Genomic DNA, 19139 nt, shown 5'->3' with positions numbered 1-19139 from the left:
AAAAAAATAAAGTCACCTCAGTCCAGCTTCTCAAAGTGTTCACCCAGCTGAGTAGTGCCTGAGGAATTCATGCTTGAGATGAACCGAGTTCCCTTCAAAAAAATACATCTTATCTGTCAAAGTAATTCCAATCCTATTTAGGGAAGTGCTGGGAGGCCATGAAATCGTACACACGTGGAAAAGCCTTCGATTTCCCTCAGTCCCCGTGAGTCTTTAGCACCGCAGTTTCGCTCACTGGCCAATGCAGAGGTCAGTGGGGCAGAATGACTGCTACCCACAGATGGTTAAGAGGAAACGGGCCACTAGGGCAGAACCGCTGGTCTTTGCGAGCCAATCCTGCCACCTGGGTTGGTGAGCCATTGTCATCCAGGTCCGCTGTATCTGCACACCAGCAATCCTGGGCATTTGTCAGAACCTTCTGGTGTCAGTCAGAGGAGGTTACCCGCTTCATGGGACTGGGCCCCACCAGTACCACACAAATCCCCTCTTACGGTGCTACCATGGCCCTTCCAGGTACGTTCGTATTCTTGTGGGCAACAGGATAACTCGGGTCCCCTAATTCTCGTGAACCATCGAGTCTCATCTCTTTGCAGGACCTGCATTTGCCTCATGAAGGAATTGAGCCCTAGAGGAGAAATAAATGTTTAAAGGTCCCCAAAGTCAGAATAGGTATTTAGGGACTGAGGAGATGGCTCAGTGGGTAGGAGCTTTTGATGCTCCTTCAGAAGACCCCGGATCGATCCTAACATCCACGCCAGGCAGCTCATAACTGTCTGTAACTACAGCTCTAGGAGGTCCAATACTTCTGGCTTCCACGTGTGTGCACACACATGCACACATACTCACAATTAATAACAATTATCCTCTTATGGTGGCAGAGGAGAGATGAAAGGCCCAGGATAGATATTGGAGGGAAGAGTTCTGGTCTTGCTATGTCTCTTCTGGGCATTAAGGTGTACCTTTAAAATAATGTTTTTCAAACGAAGGCAAAAATCCAAAGCACACATCTAGACTTTCTCTGCCACATTTGTATGAAGAGCTGAGGAAGACGCCCTCACACAGAAACAGGGAGCCATCTTGGCCATGGGCTCCCACATCAACTGAGCGGTGGGGCTGGCCGTAACAGGGATAGCAGCCGCACTGTATATGGCACCAGGCCACACGCCAGGCGCGTGTCACAGTCCTGGCAATCCGAGCGAGGAACAAGAGAAATGCAAACAGGCCTGACTCAGACCCCTGACTGCAGCTCAACCCTGTGCTGACTCACTTTGTAATGTTTGCTGAAAGACAGATGGGCAAGCGGGCAGGTAAACTAAGAGCACACTACTGGCTAGACAAGGCACATGGGACCTAGGACTCACTGACCTAACCGCATAGTGGTCCTGCAGGGGTCTGGCCTCAGCAAGGCAGTCTTTACCCCCTAAGTTCCGGGCTGTGACAGGACCTGGTGACACTCCCTAGTTCACCAGAGAGGCTCTGGGCAATGGTCTGTCACTGTCACCAATGATAAAGGCTACTGACCAGGTTATGCCTCTCCTCTCAGCAAAGAGCAACTGAGGCTTTCTTTTTCCAGGTTCACAGCTACCTGGTTATGACGATTCCACCCGGCCCCTGTGTACTAGTGCTCTGCAGATGCCAAGCAGCTGCTTGACTTAGCCACACCCAAAGCCGTCTGTTCTACATCCTTTTGCCCTTGTTATGTGGAATGAGCAGCCTTAGAGCCTCTTGGGGACATAGAAACCATGCTGGTGGCAATGCTGGGATGATGGAAGGAGCCTTGATGTTGATATAACATATATCAACACACACACACACACACACACACACACACACACACACACACACACACACACACACATATCAGCCATTTTGATTCCAATGTGGATGGGGAGCCCAGCACTGAGGGTCCCCCATAGTTCTTCTGCAACCTCTTCTTAAACAAGAGCCCCCACCTCAGCTCTGCCCTGAGGTTCTGAGATGAGCCTCCTCAAGCTTCAGACTTCACACCCCATGAAAGCAGCCAGAGGTTCCCAGAGATGGTCCCAGAGGCAAGAACAACAAATGCATGGTGTGTCTGTGTCAGAGGCAAGGACAACAAATACACAGTGTGTCTGTGCCGGAAGTGCAGTTTGCCATCTGTCAGGTCTCTCCTGAGGTACCAGTGAACAGAGAACCTCCAGCCATAGGCACTAGGGTGGGAATGGGGCAAAAGCCAGAACTCACGTGCTAGGGAGCTCTGTGTGTATGGATGGACTCTGGGGTGGCCCGGGTTGGTCAGATGTAACTCCAGATGTGGCTGTGAGAGTGTCTAGATAAAACCACAGATATTCCTCGTCTCTGGCTGGCCATATCCCGTCATATGGAAGCATGAATGGTGCAGAAGGCCTCCCTCCTGGTGGATGGAGAGTCCTACAGGACCATGGGGCCAGGACCTCAACTTCTCCTACTCTAAGTCTATGCCGAGGCTCTCTAGGATTCTGGCAGGAGCTTCAGGTCTAAGATAGTGTACTGGCTGGTTTTATTTGTCACCTTGACACAAGCTGGAGTTATCACAGAGAAAGGAGCTTCAGTTGAGGAAATGCCTCTATGAGACCCAGCTGTAAGGCATTTTCTCAATTAGTGATCAATGGAGAGGGCCCAGACCATTGTGGGTGGTACTATCCCTGGGCTGGCAGTCTTGGGTTCTATAAGAGAGCAAGCTGAGCAAACCAGGGGAAGCAAGTTAGTAAGTAACATTCCTCCATGGCCTCTGCATCAGCTCCTGCTTCCTGACCTGCTTGAGTTCCAGTCCTGACTTCCTTTGGTGATGAACAGCAATGTGGAAGTGTAAGCTGAATGAACCCTTTCCTCCCCAACTTGCTTCTTGGTCATGATGTGTTGTGTAGGAATAGAAACCCTGACTGAGACAGATAGCTTGGCTAGAGACTGTGTACACTGAGTCCACACAGTGAATCCCCTGTCCTTTCACTTATGTCTCCGGGGAACCTGACTGACTGGCCCAGAGACCGCTGAACCCTCACTCTGCCAGAAGGTGGCAGAGTTCTGTGTTTGCCTGCAGAAACTTTTGTCACCAGATTTCCAGGCTGCTGCAGATCTCAGTAAATTCAAAGCTGAAATCCCAGGCATGAGATCCATGGCTCATTACAAGAGCTGTAAATTAGATCACGTGAGCCAAAGAAAACACTGACTGGTGCAGCCACACAGCCCAGTGCGAAAGGAAATGATGGATTTTTGAAAAGCACCCTGTACCCCATGGGCCTTCAGCAGCGACAGGCTGTTCCCGGGCAGGCTGGCAAGCACAGCCTGTCCCGCTGTGTGCCAGGGCTCAGGCAAGCGCTTAGCTCTGTCTCCAGGCAACACAGCAGCCACCACCGCATAGAAGGAACCTTGCAGCTCTCTGTTGGCATAAAATTCTCTATGTACCATCTCTCCACACATTGGAACCACTCAAAACAGATACGGCAACATAACCCCCTAGCCCAGAGCCCTCTGGGCACTTCCTACCAACAACAGCACCTTCAAACCCAAGAGAAGAACACATTGCCACGGTCACCTCGACTCTGGACATAAGTTCTCAGAAGACATCTACTTCCGAATGACTCCATATTGGTCAAGGCCAGTCATGATCAGGGTCTGTGTTGGTTATAGATTTCTGTAGCACTGCTGCCCTGGTGGTCCCTAAGGATTCTGATATTATGTAGCTATTTCCTCTCAATTGAAACATTGTCTCCTAGAGTAGGGAGACAGGCTAATAAGACTCAGGAAATAGTTTACTTACAAGGCTCAGAAAGCTCCTGAAATGTACAGGATTCACTATATTCTTTTCTAATGCTATATAAGATTAGCAACTGTTTGGGAGAGAGACTGATTGTTTATTGTATTTAGTTGTTTTGCCTGCACCATATAAATTACCACATGCAAGGGATGTCTTCAGAAGCCAGAAGAAGGTCTCTGATCCCTTGAGGTGGTTGTTACAGATGGTTGGGATCTGTCATGCGAGTTCTGGGAATTGGAGTGCAGGTCCTCTGGAAGAGCAGCTCATGCTCTTAACTGCTGAACCATCTCTCCAGATCCAAAGCTGCCCGTGATCTAGGTAGAGAACTCCAGAGACAAAGCTTTCAGGAGTTCTTGCCCATGCTGGGTGAGCTTTTCAGTAATAGAGCTGCCTAAGTGGTCACTCAGAGTCCTGTAAGTACATACAATACACTCGCTGGGTAGTCACTGCCTTGGTGCCTATCTGAACAGGTGTTTGTTCACGTCTCCCCAGGAAAAGGCAGGCAATACTGAGCATACACATTAGCACTGGTCTGCAGCATGGGGAAGGTGGAGCGGCCATCTTCTCCACCCCAACCTAGCGAAGGCTGTAGAGTATTGGAGACTTTATGAAGATATCGCTGTGATGGAGACTCCTGTCTCCTCTGCTGGTATCCTACAGAAAAGGGCAAGAGCTTAGAGAGACACAGTGCTGAGCCCAGTCTCCATCTATAAAACCTACTCCAGGCCATGGCCTCCCAGTCCTTCCAAACCTCCTTCAGCACCTAGTGATGAGACACTGATGAGAGACCCCAGGGCCACGATTTAGTTCCAAAACATGGGAAATCTGCACATTGCCATGAGGTGTCCACCTGGGAATTTAAGAAACAGGTATGATGGTATTTTCCCCAGAATGTACTTTCTAAGAGTCAAAGAATTCACATCAGCTGTTGTGGGCATACATTTTCAGGCTTTTGGTTGGTAACTCTGTTTTTACGGCATGAAAACGCACTATAGGTCTGGAAAGCAATGAGATTTTTCTTCTCTAAAAGACACAGCTACTGAGCGAATGCTCTCCCAGGGATTAGGTTAAGGACACAGCCTACGGGGACGGGGAGACTGGGAACCAAGAGTGGCAGACACAGTGTCACAGCACAATTCCCTAGGGAAAAGTTGCAGGATATCTGCGTAGAGTGTGGTTATGAACACAACACAAGAGGTATGAGGAAGAACGATCCCACGAGAACAGCATTTTACAACCGACATGTCTGAGAAGCTGAGAAGCTTGCAGGCTGGTAGACCATGTGACTCCAACAGAAAGGCCATGTGCAAACACACACATCCGCTCAGTCCCTGCAGCGAGCACCGGTCTCCTGGCATTAGCGCAGAGCCAGGTCATACAGCCTGAACTGGGTACCAGGTTAGCAGGTGCCTGTTGAACTCTGGGGCCAGCAGGCAGGTATGGATCCCAACCTAGACAGGGCACACGGCAGAGCCTGAAATACTCTGTCTGCAGGACAAGGCTTATGTGGAATGCACCAGGAGTTTGCGTGCTACCAAGAAATCGTCTAGGGAAATGTCACTGCGTGAGGCAAAAGGGATTTGCAGTGTGATGAAGTTACAGGCCCTGAGAAGGGATGCTGGCCTAGTTACCTAGGTGGGCTTGACAATGGTCTAGGGTTTCCGTACACAAGAGGCTGGGGTCAATAAGACAAGGTGTGTGAAAGTGAAAGTCACAGCGACATTGATGAAGGACTGAGAAGCTATGGCCTGAAGCTAAAAGACAAGGATAGATCCAGCAGCCTCGGGAAAGAGCTGACCCTGATGCACCCTGGCCAATCCCCAGAAACATTCCACTTTCTACTCAGCCGAGCTGCACCACAGTGAGGCAGGCAGGCTGTGGTTTCTGCATCAGTGGCTTATGGAACAAGTGCACCCGACCCTGAGGGAGCCCCCAGCCAGTGTCATCAATGGTGCCCAGTTAACCTTATTTACTCAACTCTCCCTGCTAACCATGTCTGGCTCTTTCTGCTGTTCTTAAGCAGGTGGAGAGTTCTAGAGATGGGTGGGTAAACGCTACAAACTGTCAGTGTGCACGGCATTGCTGTTGCACCCTGCACCATGGCAAGTTTCATGTGTGTTTTACTGAACACAAAATGGTTGATGGGATCTAAGGCCTGTTCCTGGAGGTGCTCACAAACACTGCCTAAAGCGTGCAGAGGACAGACATTTCTCGAACATCGAAAAGACCAGAGGACCATTCTACGCAGCTTAAGTGTGCCAGAGAGCATGACATAGGAGCGGCCTTGGCTTCCCATTACCTAACCAAACCCATCCGGAGAGAGCTCTGTGTATACAGAAGCCCCTTACAGGTATTCCTTACATGTGTCAAAACTACTCACAAAAACTAATGTTTCTGGGCCCAAGGGGGCTCACAGAGACTGAACCACCAACCAAAGAGCATGCACGGGCTGGACCTAGGCCCCCTCCACATAGGTAGCCAATGTGTAGCTTGGTCTTCATGCAGGTCCCTTAACGATTGGAGCTGGGCCTGCCTCTTACTCTGTCGCCTACCTGGGCTGCTTTGTTTGGCCTCAGTACTAGAAGATGCACTCAGTCCTCCTGGGGCTTGATATGGGGTGTGTGTGTGCGCGCGTGTGTGTGCGTGTGTGTGCGTGTGTGTGTGTGTGGTGTGTGTGTGGTGTGTGTGCGTTTGTGTGAGTGTGTTTGTGTGAGTGTGTGTGTGTGTTTGTATGTGTGTGTGTTGGTAATCATGGGGGTGCCTCCTCTCTCCCTAGAGAAGGAGATGGGGTATGGGGGAGGGGTGTGTGAGGGTGGGACTGGGAGAAGAGGAGGGAACAGGGACTACAAGCAGGATGTAAAGTGAATAAATAAATTAATTAATGAAAAAAGCAAAGAGAACTAATGTATCAATAGCCACCAAAAGTGCTCACAAGAGAATGAGATGTAGACCCATGTTGTCCCCATATGCTGAGCATCATGGCCCAAGCCACAAGTTTGGCTCTCGAACTTGTTCTAATCACCTTAAAGCCATGGTTTTACTATGGGGGTGACTGGCAGCTCTTTGGTGGTGTTGGGCAGATCAATTTTTTAGACGAGCTATTGACATTTCATGGCTCCCCATATCCCACGCAGGGGACAACAGGAATTTACCCAGCTGGATCAGTTTGGACCACTGGAAGGTCTCAGGTGTCCATTTTGTCACTGACAGGCTGGAGTACAGACGCCCAAGCATCCCGGGGTCCTCAGGCAGATTCCGTAGAACTGTCTTTTTACAGTGACAGAACAACTTTCCCAAGAGATGGCGTGAGCTCACACAGTCGCAGTGTGGACATACCTTGGAAGACATCTCTGTCTCTAGTCTAGGGTCACCACTGTTTAATTGTAACTGAATTCAGAAGACGGTGCTTGGACGTGTACACAGCTGGGGCAGCTGGGGGTGAGCAGATGTTTCTAGGGGGGCTGGGGCTTGGGCTTTTCCAGATCTGTCGTCTCTAGCTGAGGCACCCCTGACTTCTATTGGACAGTTTTCCCCAAATGCCTTTCTTCCTGAGCAGTACCTGGGATGATTACTACATAAAAATCCAACATGTTGAATGTCTCTTCACCTCCACCTCCACTGTATAAGCCAAATGCTTTACAACTGAGCCAAGCTTCCTGCCTCAAGTACCAGAAACTCGTGACTACTTAAAATGACTGGACTTGGCTCATGCTCTGGACGCCCAATCATGAAGCAAGCCAAACCAATTTCCTTAAGTTTACGTTTAAGTTTAATTCGCAGCCAGGGCTGCCAAGCTCTTGGTAAATTCTCTTTCTCTGAATGGGTTGATCCCATTAAATGAGCACCGGGCATAGATAGGGACAGGATAGGATTCTAAGAAGTTAGTCTGAGAGCTCTGCCCAAGGGAGGGGTACCCATGAGGAGGTTGGAAGGGTCTGCTCAGAGGGACAGGAGGGCACCCAGGGAAGAGACTGGAAGAACTTAGAGTGGCACTGAGCTAAATTCAAGTGTAGAATGTCTCCTGCAGGAATCCCAGCATCCCCAAACACAGACGCCAGTCAGCTACATAGTATCTTTTCCCCAGCTGTTTCCAGAACTTTCCGTGATGGCCAATGTGAACAAATGCTTTTTAGTTTGTTTTGTTTTTTATCTTTTCTTGCCTGTCACCAGAACTGGCTAACCACAAACAACAAATCTGTCTCCATTTTGTGTGCTGGCATTTTAGGAGTGGTGGACGAGACAGAGAAAAGAGGGCAAGAAACAGTCGTTCAACGAGATTGGAGTCCTCGTTTCTCCATAAAGGCCCTCTTCTAACCCTGAGATATCCAAATTTGGCCTATACATTTCTGTAGGGCAGTTGTTCTCAGCCTTTCTAACGCTGAGACCCTTTAATATCGTTCCTCATGTTCCGGTGACCCCCAACCATAGAATTATTTCGTTGCTACTACATAACTGTAATTTTGCTACCGTTGTGAATAATCATGTAAATATTTGATATACAACCCCTGTGAAAGGTTCATGTGACCCGCAGGTTGAGAACTGCCACTCTAGACCGTTAAGATACCGGGTACGTTTTTTGAGCTCTGCCTTGACTAGATTTTGCAGGGACTGCTTGCTGAGCTGTTGAAGATACAGAGAGGGCCCCAGAAGAAAAGCCGTGTGTCCTTGCCCTGGAATTTAGCAAAGTGTGGAGCCCCACGCATCAACTCAGTGGACCCTCACTCCTGACCACTCAACTAGCATAGAAAAGGGACGAAGAGCCTGGAGCTCTAGCCACTGCAGGGGCATAGTGCACAACCCTAACTAGTAATGCGCATGCACCCTCGAAGAATGCTGCATTCCACCAAGGTCCCCAATGTGGCCTTTTGGCCACACCTCCCTGATGCTGGCTCCCCCCTGTCCCGCCCGAGCCTGCAGCTGGCGCCCATGCTCACCCTTTCCTCCTCTGCGCGGACGTCAGGCATGGTGCTTAGGCACAGGCCCACGGCCGTGACGGCCACGAAGGCCACGGAGACGTAGGCGAAGAGCTTGCCCGCCAGCCCGGAGTGCGGGTTCTCCACCACGTCGCGCAGGCGCCGTCGGCCTCGCTCCAGCCGCCCGCTCCCCAGGGCTCGGCCCGGGCTGGTCTGCGGCCCTCGGGCGGGCGGCGCGGCGCTCGCCTCGGCGGCCTCCTCCTCGCGACGGCGCAGACGGCGCAGGCAGCAGCGCTCCAGCCGCGCCTCGTCGATGCCCCAGTAGGCCAGCTCGTCGCGGAAGGCCAGGGCGCACGGGCCGCGCAGCAGCCTCAGCTTGCCGGCGCGCAGCAGCGCCACGATGGCGCGGAAAGCGCACGGGCTGCGGTCGAAGAAGAACTCGTCGCGGCTCACGTCGTAGTCGTCACACACGCGCAGCAGCTCGTCGTGGCCGCGGCAGGCTCGCAGGCGCTCGAGGCGAGCCAGGGGACAGCGGGCCAGCGCGGCCCAGGCCAGACGCACCCTGCAGCCCCCGACGTTGATAATGACGTGGCGCGCCCGGGCCCCGCGGCCACCTCGACCCCCTCGGACTGCGCTGCCAGGCTCCGCGCCGGGGACCTCCCGGTGCCCCAGGAGCCGGGCCATGGCCCCATATGCCGGCCGCGATCAGGAGACAGGGCCTGCAAAAGGAATAGCAGTGTTAGGACTGCAGGCCGGAGAAGCCACCCTAGCCAAAGATCTAGGTTCTGGGGATCAGGAACCTCCTGTTCCAGCTTCACCTCTAACTCTGTCACACTTGCAAGTCCCACCGTATCCAGATTTGGGACCCCCCCCCAACTTTCCAGAGGACCCTGTAAAGCGGATATCCTATCTTCCTTTCTTTATTTTCTAGACGGCAGGAACATATTGAACATTCTCAGACTAGGAAGGGTCGTGGGCAAAAACTGATTAAGCAACCCTAGACTCAAATAGGGTTTGTACCACGTATCTGTCGGGATGCGGCTTTTTGCAAATTCATGTCTGGTCTGCCCTGGGTGGGTCAGTATTTAAAAAGAGTGCAGTTCCCCACCCTCCAACGAGGTCAAGGAGGAAAATGAAGGTGAGGTGGGGCTTGCTGTAAATTAGAAACAGACTTATGAAATTCCGTATTGGCACGGCTCTAGACCGGATTAAAAGGGACCAATTAAAAAGAGACATTTAAAGCCAAGTGAGAAACACTGAGCACAACGTAGGAAGTAAAAAAAAAAAAAAAAAAAAGTAAAGAAAGATATGATAATTGTATATGAGAAACCAGGGCAGTTTTTCTTAGAGGTTCCGCCTGTATCTTCACAGAGGAGGAGGGTCTGGGACTCAGGTGGTGCATGGAGAAACTGTCTGCCTATCTGAATATTAGCATCGCACCAAGCCTTTCTGTGGTTCACGCATCTTTGACATCTATCTCCATGACGGCAGATGATGGCTGAGGTCCGCTCTGCTCAGAACGGAGCTTCCAGGTAATTTTGCTGCACAGCTGGGGTTGAGAATCACCAATCAAGAGAGATGGAAACCCACAGTGCTCGAGTTTCCAGCCAGCCTTGGTTTCTAAGTCAGAGGAACTGTTTGGTACCCACAGAAATTATTCAGATGCTCTGTGAGCCTCCTAGGTTTCTATGCCAACTGTTTGGCATACACATTTTTTTTCTCCACTAGGCTCACTTGTCCTAGAGGATTCTATATAAAAAAGGGGGACAGGGGGTTATTACTAACATCAAAGACTTTGACTGCATGGAGACTTCTGCTGTTTTTCCAGAGGACTCCCCCCTTCCCTCCAGTTTACTCTTTCTTTGCTTCCTGGAATGGAAAGGCCAGAGGTTCAGCAGAGGCCCTTAGAGCTATGGCGACAGTAGCAAGAGTATGGCTGACGGGCAAGTCCCAGTTGGTCCAGGTTAGAGCGGGGGCACCTTGGTTCTTTGTTGGGGGACATCCTTCTGTCTCCCAGCATTGTCACAGTGGCAGACAGACAGACAGACAAATGATCATTGTCAGCATCAGCACACCTGCTAGGAAAGAATTTCCTTAGCCCTAACCCCAGCGTCTTATGTGAAAACACACTGCACAATAAATAGGGCGCTCTAAAATCCTTCCTCAAGGTCATGAAACACAGATAGAAAGTTTCAGAGCTAACCTTTGCGGACTTTGGGACTAACCCAAAACTGTCAGTAACCATGAGCACCTTAAGAGAAAGCAACCGGGGCTGGAGAGATGGCTTAGAGGTTAAGAGCACTGACTGCTCTTCCAGAGGTCCTGAGTTCAATTCACAGCAACCACATGGTGGCTCACAACCATCTGTAATGAGATCTGGTGCCCTCTCCTGGCTTGCAGGCATAAAAAATGCAGGCAGAACACTGAATACATAATAAATCAGAGAGAGAGAAAAGAAGAGACAGACAGACAGAGAGGAGACAGAGAGAGAGAGAGAGAGAGAGAGAGAGAGAGAGAGAGAGAGAGAGAGAATATATATCTGAATCTTAGTAACAATGAGCTTTTGCAGCAAGGAAGTCATCCCATGGTCACTCTGCTCCCGTCCCAGCTCAGGGAAGTCATCCCACACCCACCCCTGATTGCTCAGGAGACTCATATCTGTGTCCTGGGCCTAGTTCAGAAAACTCACTTTGTCCACCCTGCACTCCCAACCCAGTGGTGTCCTTGAAAAACCCAGCCTGCATGCACTGCTGACACCAGCACTTTCACTGGGAGAACATACTGCACCAGGGCTGGCCGCTCCCTAAAGCTCCCACCAACTTCAAGAAGACTGACCCAAAGGCTTTGCTGTTATCGCCCATCCCAGGACCCTGCCTGGAGCCAATGCAGCCAGCTTAAGACTGGCAAAGCATTCGCAGGAGGATGTAGCTGTTGTTGCCTGAGGCAATGGATGACAATTGGATGGAGAAGCAATTTGGATGGAGCACAGGAGGTGCTTGGGGAATAAGGAATTGGAAGATGCTTTGGGATTGAGGATACCACACATGTGCCTGGGCTGCGTGTTAATTCAGTAAATATCAAAGAGGCTTCCAAGGCTGAACCCAGCTGACCTGTAGGTACGGAGGCAGATGAGCAGAGGGGTTACACAGGCTTCCTGGCTAAGTGCTGGAGAGGCCTCAGCTCACACAGCCCATCTGCAAAGACTAGGTTTGCCTTTCTTTCTGCGAATCTAAGGGAGCGGAGGCATCACGGCCACGTAAGGAAAGGTGTACAGGTTTTACAAAATGGATCCTTTAAACCATGAGCTGTGCAAGCGAACGTCAGTAAGAATGACCAATCCCTGGGTGGGGATCTGATTTCTACAACCGTTGCTTCCACGGTTTAAAATGTCCAGCTTTCAACAACAAAAAATTACGAAGAATACGGACAATGAAAGGAAGAGACTCCGTGCAGGAAGAGAACAACTAAAGTGAACGGACCACAGGGAAGCCCGCCCCTCGGCTTCACCAGAAAAGACAAATAAACTAAATTAAATATGTCCAAAAAAAATATCCTGAGGCAAAGATGCATGCCTGTAATCCCAGCACTTGGGAAACAGGCAAAGAGGATAGTCGCAAGTTTGAGACCAGCCTGGGTGACAGAGTATAAGTTCCAGGTTCATTCGGGTTACAATGTGAGACCCTGTCTCAAACACAAAAACCCAACAAACAAAAAAGTTAAAGGAAGACTGACCTAAGGGAATTAGGACAACGTCTCAGTAAGGAGTATCGATAAGGAGACAGAAATTATAAAAAGGGAGCGAGAGGATACTGGGGTTGAAAGGTGTAATAATAAGACGAACGTTTGCAGAACTGAGCAGGCCTCAGCTTCACGGAATGAAAACAAGCCCTGGGGAAAGGCGCAGAGGGGAAGCCGGCAAGCAGCCTTCAGGAGCCCACCGCCTTGGGTAAGAGGCACCAAAAAAGGAGAGGAAAGAGGGAGGGGTGAATCAAATAGAGGAAAAAAAACAACATTTAGAAAAAAAAATTCTGGGGGCTGGAGAGATGGCTCAGCGGTTAAGAGCACTGACTGCTCTTCCAGAGGTCCTGAGTTCAATTCCCAGCAACCACTTGGCGGCTCACAACCATCTGTAAAGAGATCCGATGCCCTCTTCTGGTGTATCTGAAGACAGCTACAGTGTACTTATATATAATAAATGAATAAATCTTTTAAAAAAAAGAAAAAATTCTGAAATCTGAGAGTCAGTTCTTACAGGATGCGGCCCCGAGAGGCTACCCATGATCCACGACAGCTACCCCGTGTGCATACAGGCAGTACTAAGTGACATGTGGGACAGGTAAAAAATGCACAAAACTGAGGAGGGGAATGGTAAAGACAGAGGAGACACTGGGGGCAAGGGACTGGGGGGGGTGGACTTGATGAAGGCACATTATATGTGTGTGTGAAATTACCAAACAATAAAAATATCCCCACCTTTGGTGGAATCTCTCAGTCTGTGCATCAGGAAGATAAGTTCAGAGCTCCTTACGGGCGTAGCTTGCATTAACTGTCTAGGATGGGCTTCAAGGGTGCTTTGAAAGCCAAGGGAGAGGCCACTGCTAAACACTCAAGGGTTCCTCTTAGGACAAATTGCCAGTGCTCCACCAGATGCCTTGTGGCCAGCAGGTGGAGGGATGGCGCTCACCACACAGAAAGATGCTGCTTTGTTGTGATCAAAGAAAGGGGAGTTGTGGAAATAGGTCAGTGTACAAGTTGTCTGTGATGGTCACAAATTAATGTGTTTTAAAGACCCATTCCCCAGCACTCCCGTAAAAAGCCAGGAATACCCCAAGTCTGAGAAGACTGAGACAGGTTGATCTTTGGGGCTCACTGCAGCCAACCTAGATAAACTGGAGAGCCCTAGGTCCCAGTAGGAGACCTCATCCCAAAATACAAGATGGATGGCTCTGAGGTTGACCTCTGGCTTCCACACATATGTACACATGTGCACATGCATAAAACACATACACTAACACTAACAGATGGTAAACACAATGTCAGCCCAGATATGGAAACACAAGAACCTCACACATGGTGGGGACACTGAAGAGTCCAGTCCCTCAGAGAAGAGTCGGCAGTGACCCCAAGATCAGATAAAGTTGGGGCTGGAGAGGTGGCTCAGTGGTTAGAGCACTGACTGCTCTCCCAGAGGTCCTGAGTTCAATTCACAGCAACCACAGGGTGGCTCACAACCATCTGCGATGGGTTTCTATGCCCTCTATTGGTGTGTCTGAAGACAGCAACCGTGTGCTCATATAAATAAAATAAATAAATCTTTAAGAAAATAATGATCAGGTAGAGTCACCTTACCACACGACTCAGTGTTTCACTCCTACATAAGTACTCGAGAGGAATGAAAACATACAGCCAAACTAAGATGCCTCCAAACAGGCTTGTGCAGTGTTGTTCAAAACAGCCAAAGGATCAATCCAACCGAAGTGCCACCAAGTGGTGAGTGAGGAACCAGAGCCTGGTACATTCTGGAGACGAAAGCCATGAAGTATTACTACCACCCAAACAAAACTTGAACATGGTATGCCAGACGTTTAAGGCTACGTAGAAAACGTCACATAGAGCGAACCCCCTGAGGTGAAGTGTCCACGGCAAGCTCACTCACAGAGACAGAAGGTTAATGGAGAAGAGGTACAGAGCATGAGCATTTAGTAGGCTTTCCCCCTGGCACAATGAAGACGGCCCCAGACTACAGTGCTGACGGCTCCACAACGTTGCTAATGGAATTTTAAGAACCCGCTGAACTGTATACTTTGAAATGATCAAAATGGTATAATGTGTGATTTTTATCCCAAGTGGGTCCAGGTGAAATCTGGTACTGTCCACGGGAACAGTGTGTAAACCCTGACAGTCACTTCCTTTGGTGGTCAACACGACGGCCTTCCCTCGGTGCTAACAGTTTGTTTCCCTGAGCGCCGCCCAGGAAAACAAACTTTTTACTAAGACAACCCAGGAATTGAAAACGTACATGCCCTGGTGGGGATTCAGCGTGTGGTTCTGTGGGGCCAGGTATGAGTCACCTGATGCACCACAGGAAATGTGACAAGCAGAGGGAAACCCACGGAGAGAAGGCTGACGGCGTGTGCTTCACACGCTATGACGCTTCACCTTGATTATCAACCTGACAGGATGTGGAACCACGCTGGAGTCACAGCTCTAGGTGTATCTGCGTGGGAGACTCCAGAGGGCTTTCACTGAGGTGGGAACACCCACCCTGAAAGGGGGAGCATGGTTCCATGGGCTAGCATCTCGGATCGATTTAAAAGGAGCGCACTAAACAGAACCAAAATCCATCTCTGCTTCCTGACTGTGGACGTCATGCACGGCGGTTTGAGTGAGAACGGCCCCCATGGGCTCATGGATGTGAATGCTGGGTCGACAGGGAGTGGCACTACTTGAAAGGATTAGGAGGCGTGCCCTTGTTGGAGGAAGTGTGTCACTGGGGGTGGGCTTTGAGGGTTCAACCAGCCCAGAGTCTTTCTCTTCTCGCTGCCTTCAGACCTGATGTAGAATTCCCAGCTATGTCTCCAGCAGCATATCTACCTGTGTGCTGCCATACTTCTGTCAGGATGACAGTGGACTAAACTTCCGAAACTGTGAGCGAGTCCCATTTGAATGCTCTCTGATGTAAGAGTCACTGTGGTCATGGTGTCTTTCATAGCAATAGAACAGCAAGACGTCCTGTGACCAGGATCTTCACATTCCTATCAGAACAAGCTGTGCCCTTTAACTGTGAGCCGAACCAATTCCTCTTCTCTCTTAAGCTGCCTTTGTCATACGCTTTGTCACAGAAAAAGGAAGGAAGAAAGGAATGAATGAAGGAAGGAAGTGTCCATGATTTCCAGTAAGTTCTATGTGCCAACGAGGAATTGAGAAGCACCTTCTGAACATGAGAAGTCACTTTAGTGTGACTGTGTCGCAGAGGGGAGGGGACCTTCCAACAGTCGTCTAGAGTGAGTGTGTTGCAGCCCCCAAGAGCTCAGTCCTTGGGACGCTCAAGGCCACTGCCAAGTTCCTGCCCCAGGACATACTCATTTTTATCTCCCTGTGCCAGACACGAGACGCCAGGACTCTCACGATAGCTTGTTCTACACTTCAAGGACAGTGTACCAGAGAGGTAGAGCATAGCCGGGGAGCTTCCCAGAGCAGGCCAGTGGCTGACAACATTGAGGAATCTGGAAAGGCTGGGGCTGGGTGGTCTGATTGACTCAACAGCCATCTGCTGTGGAGACTCAGCAGGGGGCGGGGTTCTGTTTGGAGACAGAGCTCACTAACGAGCAGGAAGATGAGAGGCGGAGGAGGAAGGACAACTGTCCCGATTGGCCCAGCATGGGCAGCATCTGAAGCCAGCACTTGGTTTTGTATACAGCCCTGCCCACCTGCTGTGTCCTTGAGGACCTGATTTGTCCTAGGTTGTAGATAAGGCTCTCCGAAGGCACCACAATGCCCTGGCAAATGTGTGTCAGCTTCTCATCCTGTCCATCACTTTAGTTCCAGAGCTAAAGAACAGCCACTCCAGCCCGGCCGAGCTTCCCTGTCAGATACTCCGGAACCTGAGTTTGCAAAGCCCTGTAGAGCGTGTGCAATTTGTTTCCCCTACCTGTCCGAATCAGAGACAAGTCCACACATCTACCGGGAAAGGGAGGGGACTCCTGCTCCCTTCTATGGGGACATCGCATCTCCAGAGAGGAACCTGCCTCTCTGCCTGCCTTCTGCCCAAGTGCCTTCCGCCCCCGTCTTCCTCTGCCGTGGCGGGATGGCCTGGTTCCTTCTGTCGCCGAAGGCAAGTCCAAGTGTTCATACGGAAGGATGAGTAATGCGTGTAACTGGGTAAGCACTGAGGAACTTCTGCTGGGGTGAGCTTTCTTCCCCCAGAATCTTCTTCTTAAAACACGAACGGTAATTATACGTTATACGTGTTTTTAAGACAACTTCCTTTTGAGTTAAGATTGTAGCGTTGAAAGCTCCGAGAGCTCTGGAGATCTTGCCCCACCCTTTGCATGGAACAGAGCAGACGGCGACAGGTTCTGCGATCATAGAGGAAACCTGACGTGACAGCTCTGTGGGAGAAACAGAAAGGTAACTCCATCTAAGGCTTCCAGTCAAGGCAAAGAGGCCTCCCTTCCGGGGGATGACAACCACTCCGTGCCCTCCACCGGAGCAAAACCTAACACTTAGTAACCGGAAGGTCCTCCATCAGAGCAAAACCAAACAGGTAGGAACGGGGAGGCCTTTCGAGAAGACAGGACCACGGGCCAAACTCCACCAGGGATATGGTTGGAGTATAAAAGGTAGGTCGCTATCTCCTCACAGCACGAAGGGAAGAGTTAAAGAGTGACCTTCGCAGCCACAACAGTGACAAAAGGAACATCGATCCACGAAGAAGGCTATGTGATTTCTCTGGTTCAAGTTTTAAAACACAAAACAACAACAACCAAAACAAACAAACAAACAAAACGAGGTTGTAAGTCAAGCACCCATGTAACCCAAGTACACCGTGTGAAGCTGGACTTTGTAGCTGTGAAACTCAAAGCTATTAGGCGAACTCCAGCAGAAGGTTACTGGGAGTGATGACGTCCCTGAGGTATAAGGGGAAATGGAGCACCGTTAGTTAGAGATCTCTCCATGACTCTGCCCCAGGATGCTTGGCTGGATCAGGAGTCATGGTGGGCACCATTATGTTTAGAAGCAAGGAACGAAAAAGAGGTGTCCGTAGGCTGGAAGCCAGCTTGGCACGTTCAGCCCTGTTCTGCCTACAAGGTATCCAGGGAGGGGTCCCAAGTCAGAAACAATATGAGTCCTACAGGGAAAAGGTGGGGTCCAGCACTGTTGGGAGCAGAAATGATCCCATCCCGAGATGGCGAGTCCTGGACGCTCTCTCGTCTCTGGCAGGATGCCACAGGCTTCTGCTCGCTTCGCTGTCACCATGTTAAGAGTCTAGCTCTGGCTTTCTTTACTGTCACCCCAGCCTTGAGGACGGCAGATATGATAACCATCCAGGGATATCAGTAATTCTGTGAGGAATGCAGCTGTCACTTGTATGGCAAAAAAAGAAAAGAAAAAAAAAAAAAAACAAGAGGGACCAGGGACAGTGAAGGTCACCAAGCCCCGAAAGGAGTGGCCCTGACCCTCTCAAGGACAACAGATAGGATGCAAACTTCTCCCAGGAGAGTATGGTCTGATCCCTAGTGTGGGCCTGTACTGGGCAGCTTCTCCTTTGGTTTACTGGGTTCTGCGTCTGCAGTGAATACACTCTGACGGTCCCGGGCTCTTCGGATGGATTCGACAACACGGACATAAAGCGAAGATCAAGTTGGATACAGAATGTTCCGGAGGGAGCTGCGTGCGTACTGCAGCGCCAGTATCTCTCAGCGCTGCTGGAGATTAATGGCACATTATCAGAAACATCACTGCTGACATTATCATCTCCCTGGGGCACAGCACTTATGAAAACAGAGAGCGCTTGCTTGAAAGGAGGCCACTGGGAGGGAACATAGTTCGTTTGGTGGTAATTAAACATTGCTTATGGGTACCGTGGTGACTTTGAGTCCCCACAAGGCCAGCTTCAACCCAAGGTGTCTCAGAACACTTGAAAAATCCAGTTAAAGGTAAGAAGAGACCTAACTCCTTACCTGTTGGCCTCACGACCTGTAAAAGCGATGTTATAGAGTGAATAAAGGACAGCTCAGATGTTCCTCCACTCACAGGGGCTATTTAGGAGCTACGAGCGCTGACTGCTCTTCTAGAGGTACTGAGTTCAGTTCCCAGCAACCACATGGTGGCTCAAAGCCATCTGTGACAGGGATTCAATGCCCTCTCCTGGTGTCTGAAGACAGCTGTAGTGCATAAATATAATAAATAAATCTTAAAATAAAAGAAAGTCTATTTAGTGCGAGACAACGCGACAGCTCAGCCCCGCCCACCTGAGTGCGCTCAGAGATTGGCACCAGCAGTAGTGGGGTGAATTCATCTAACACCACGAAGGCAACGGATTTATTAGAAAATGTTGGTTACATCAGCTAATTTACTGGGTACCGTGCAGAAGATGAGCAATGGTTGGTTGCAAGAGTCATTCTGAGCAGTTAACTAACATTCAATGCCGTCTCAGTGGAGAGCTTGTCCGAAGTCAAGCATCACCGCTGGGGTTATAATCCTGCCTTGTCCTACCAGGCTGTCAACTGGTTGGCTTAAGAAGCATCCCGTGTGTGTCCCAAAGGCTTTGCTTGAGACAGTTAGGTCACAAAGGTGCTAAACTGATCAATGGGTTAATTCCTGATGGGTTTATGAAAGGTGACATCATCTGAAGGCAGCAACATGTAGAAGGTTGGGGCTGAGCTGGAGGAGGTCTCACTGGGGGACTGTCCTTGGGGGCTGTATCTTGTCCTGGTCCCTTCCTGTAC

The 19139-nt window shown here is 50.2% G+C and overlaps 1 protein-coding gene across 2 annotated transcripts in view; it reads right to left on the bottom strand.

Annotated features, from left to right (window-relative positions):
- The window catches only part of Kcng2 (potassium voltage-gated channel modifier subfamily G member 2), a 66366-nt gene that overhangs the window by 18615 nt on the left and 28612 nt on the right, over positions 1 to 19139 (bottom strand). For both annotated transcript variants that reach the window (XM_032886024.1, XM_032886023.1), the window contains exon 2: positions 8710 to 9407. In XM_032886024.1, the coding sequence (XP_032741915.1) occupies positions 8710 to 9372 (663 nt within the window). In that variant the 5' untranslated portion in view covers positions 9373 to 9407. The remainder of the gene's footprint in view (positions 1 to 8709; positions 9408 to 19139) is intronic.

Source organism: Rattus rattus, chromosome 15, assembly GCF_011064425.1.
Source record: "Rattus rattus isolate New Zealand chromosome 15, Rrattus_CSIRO_v1, whole genome shotgun sequence".
NCBI classification, from domain to species: Eukaryota; Metazoa; Chordata; class Mammalia; order Rodentia; family Muridae; genus Rattus; species Rattus rattus.
This window is presented reverse-complemented; position numbering and strand designations above follow the sequence as displayed.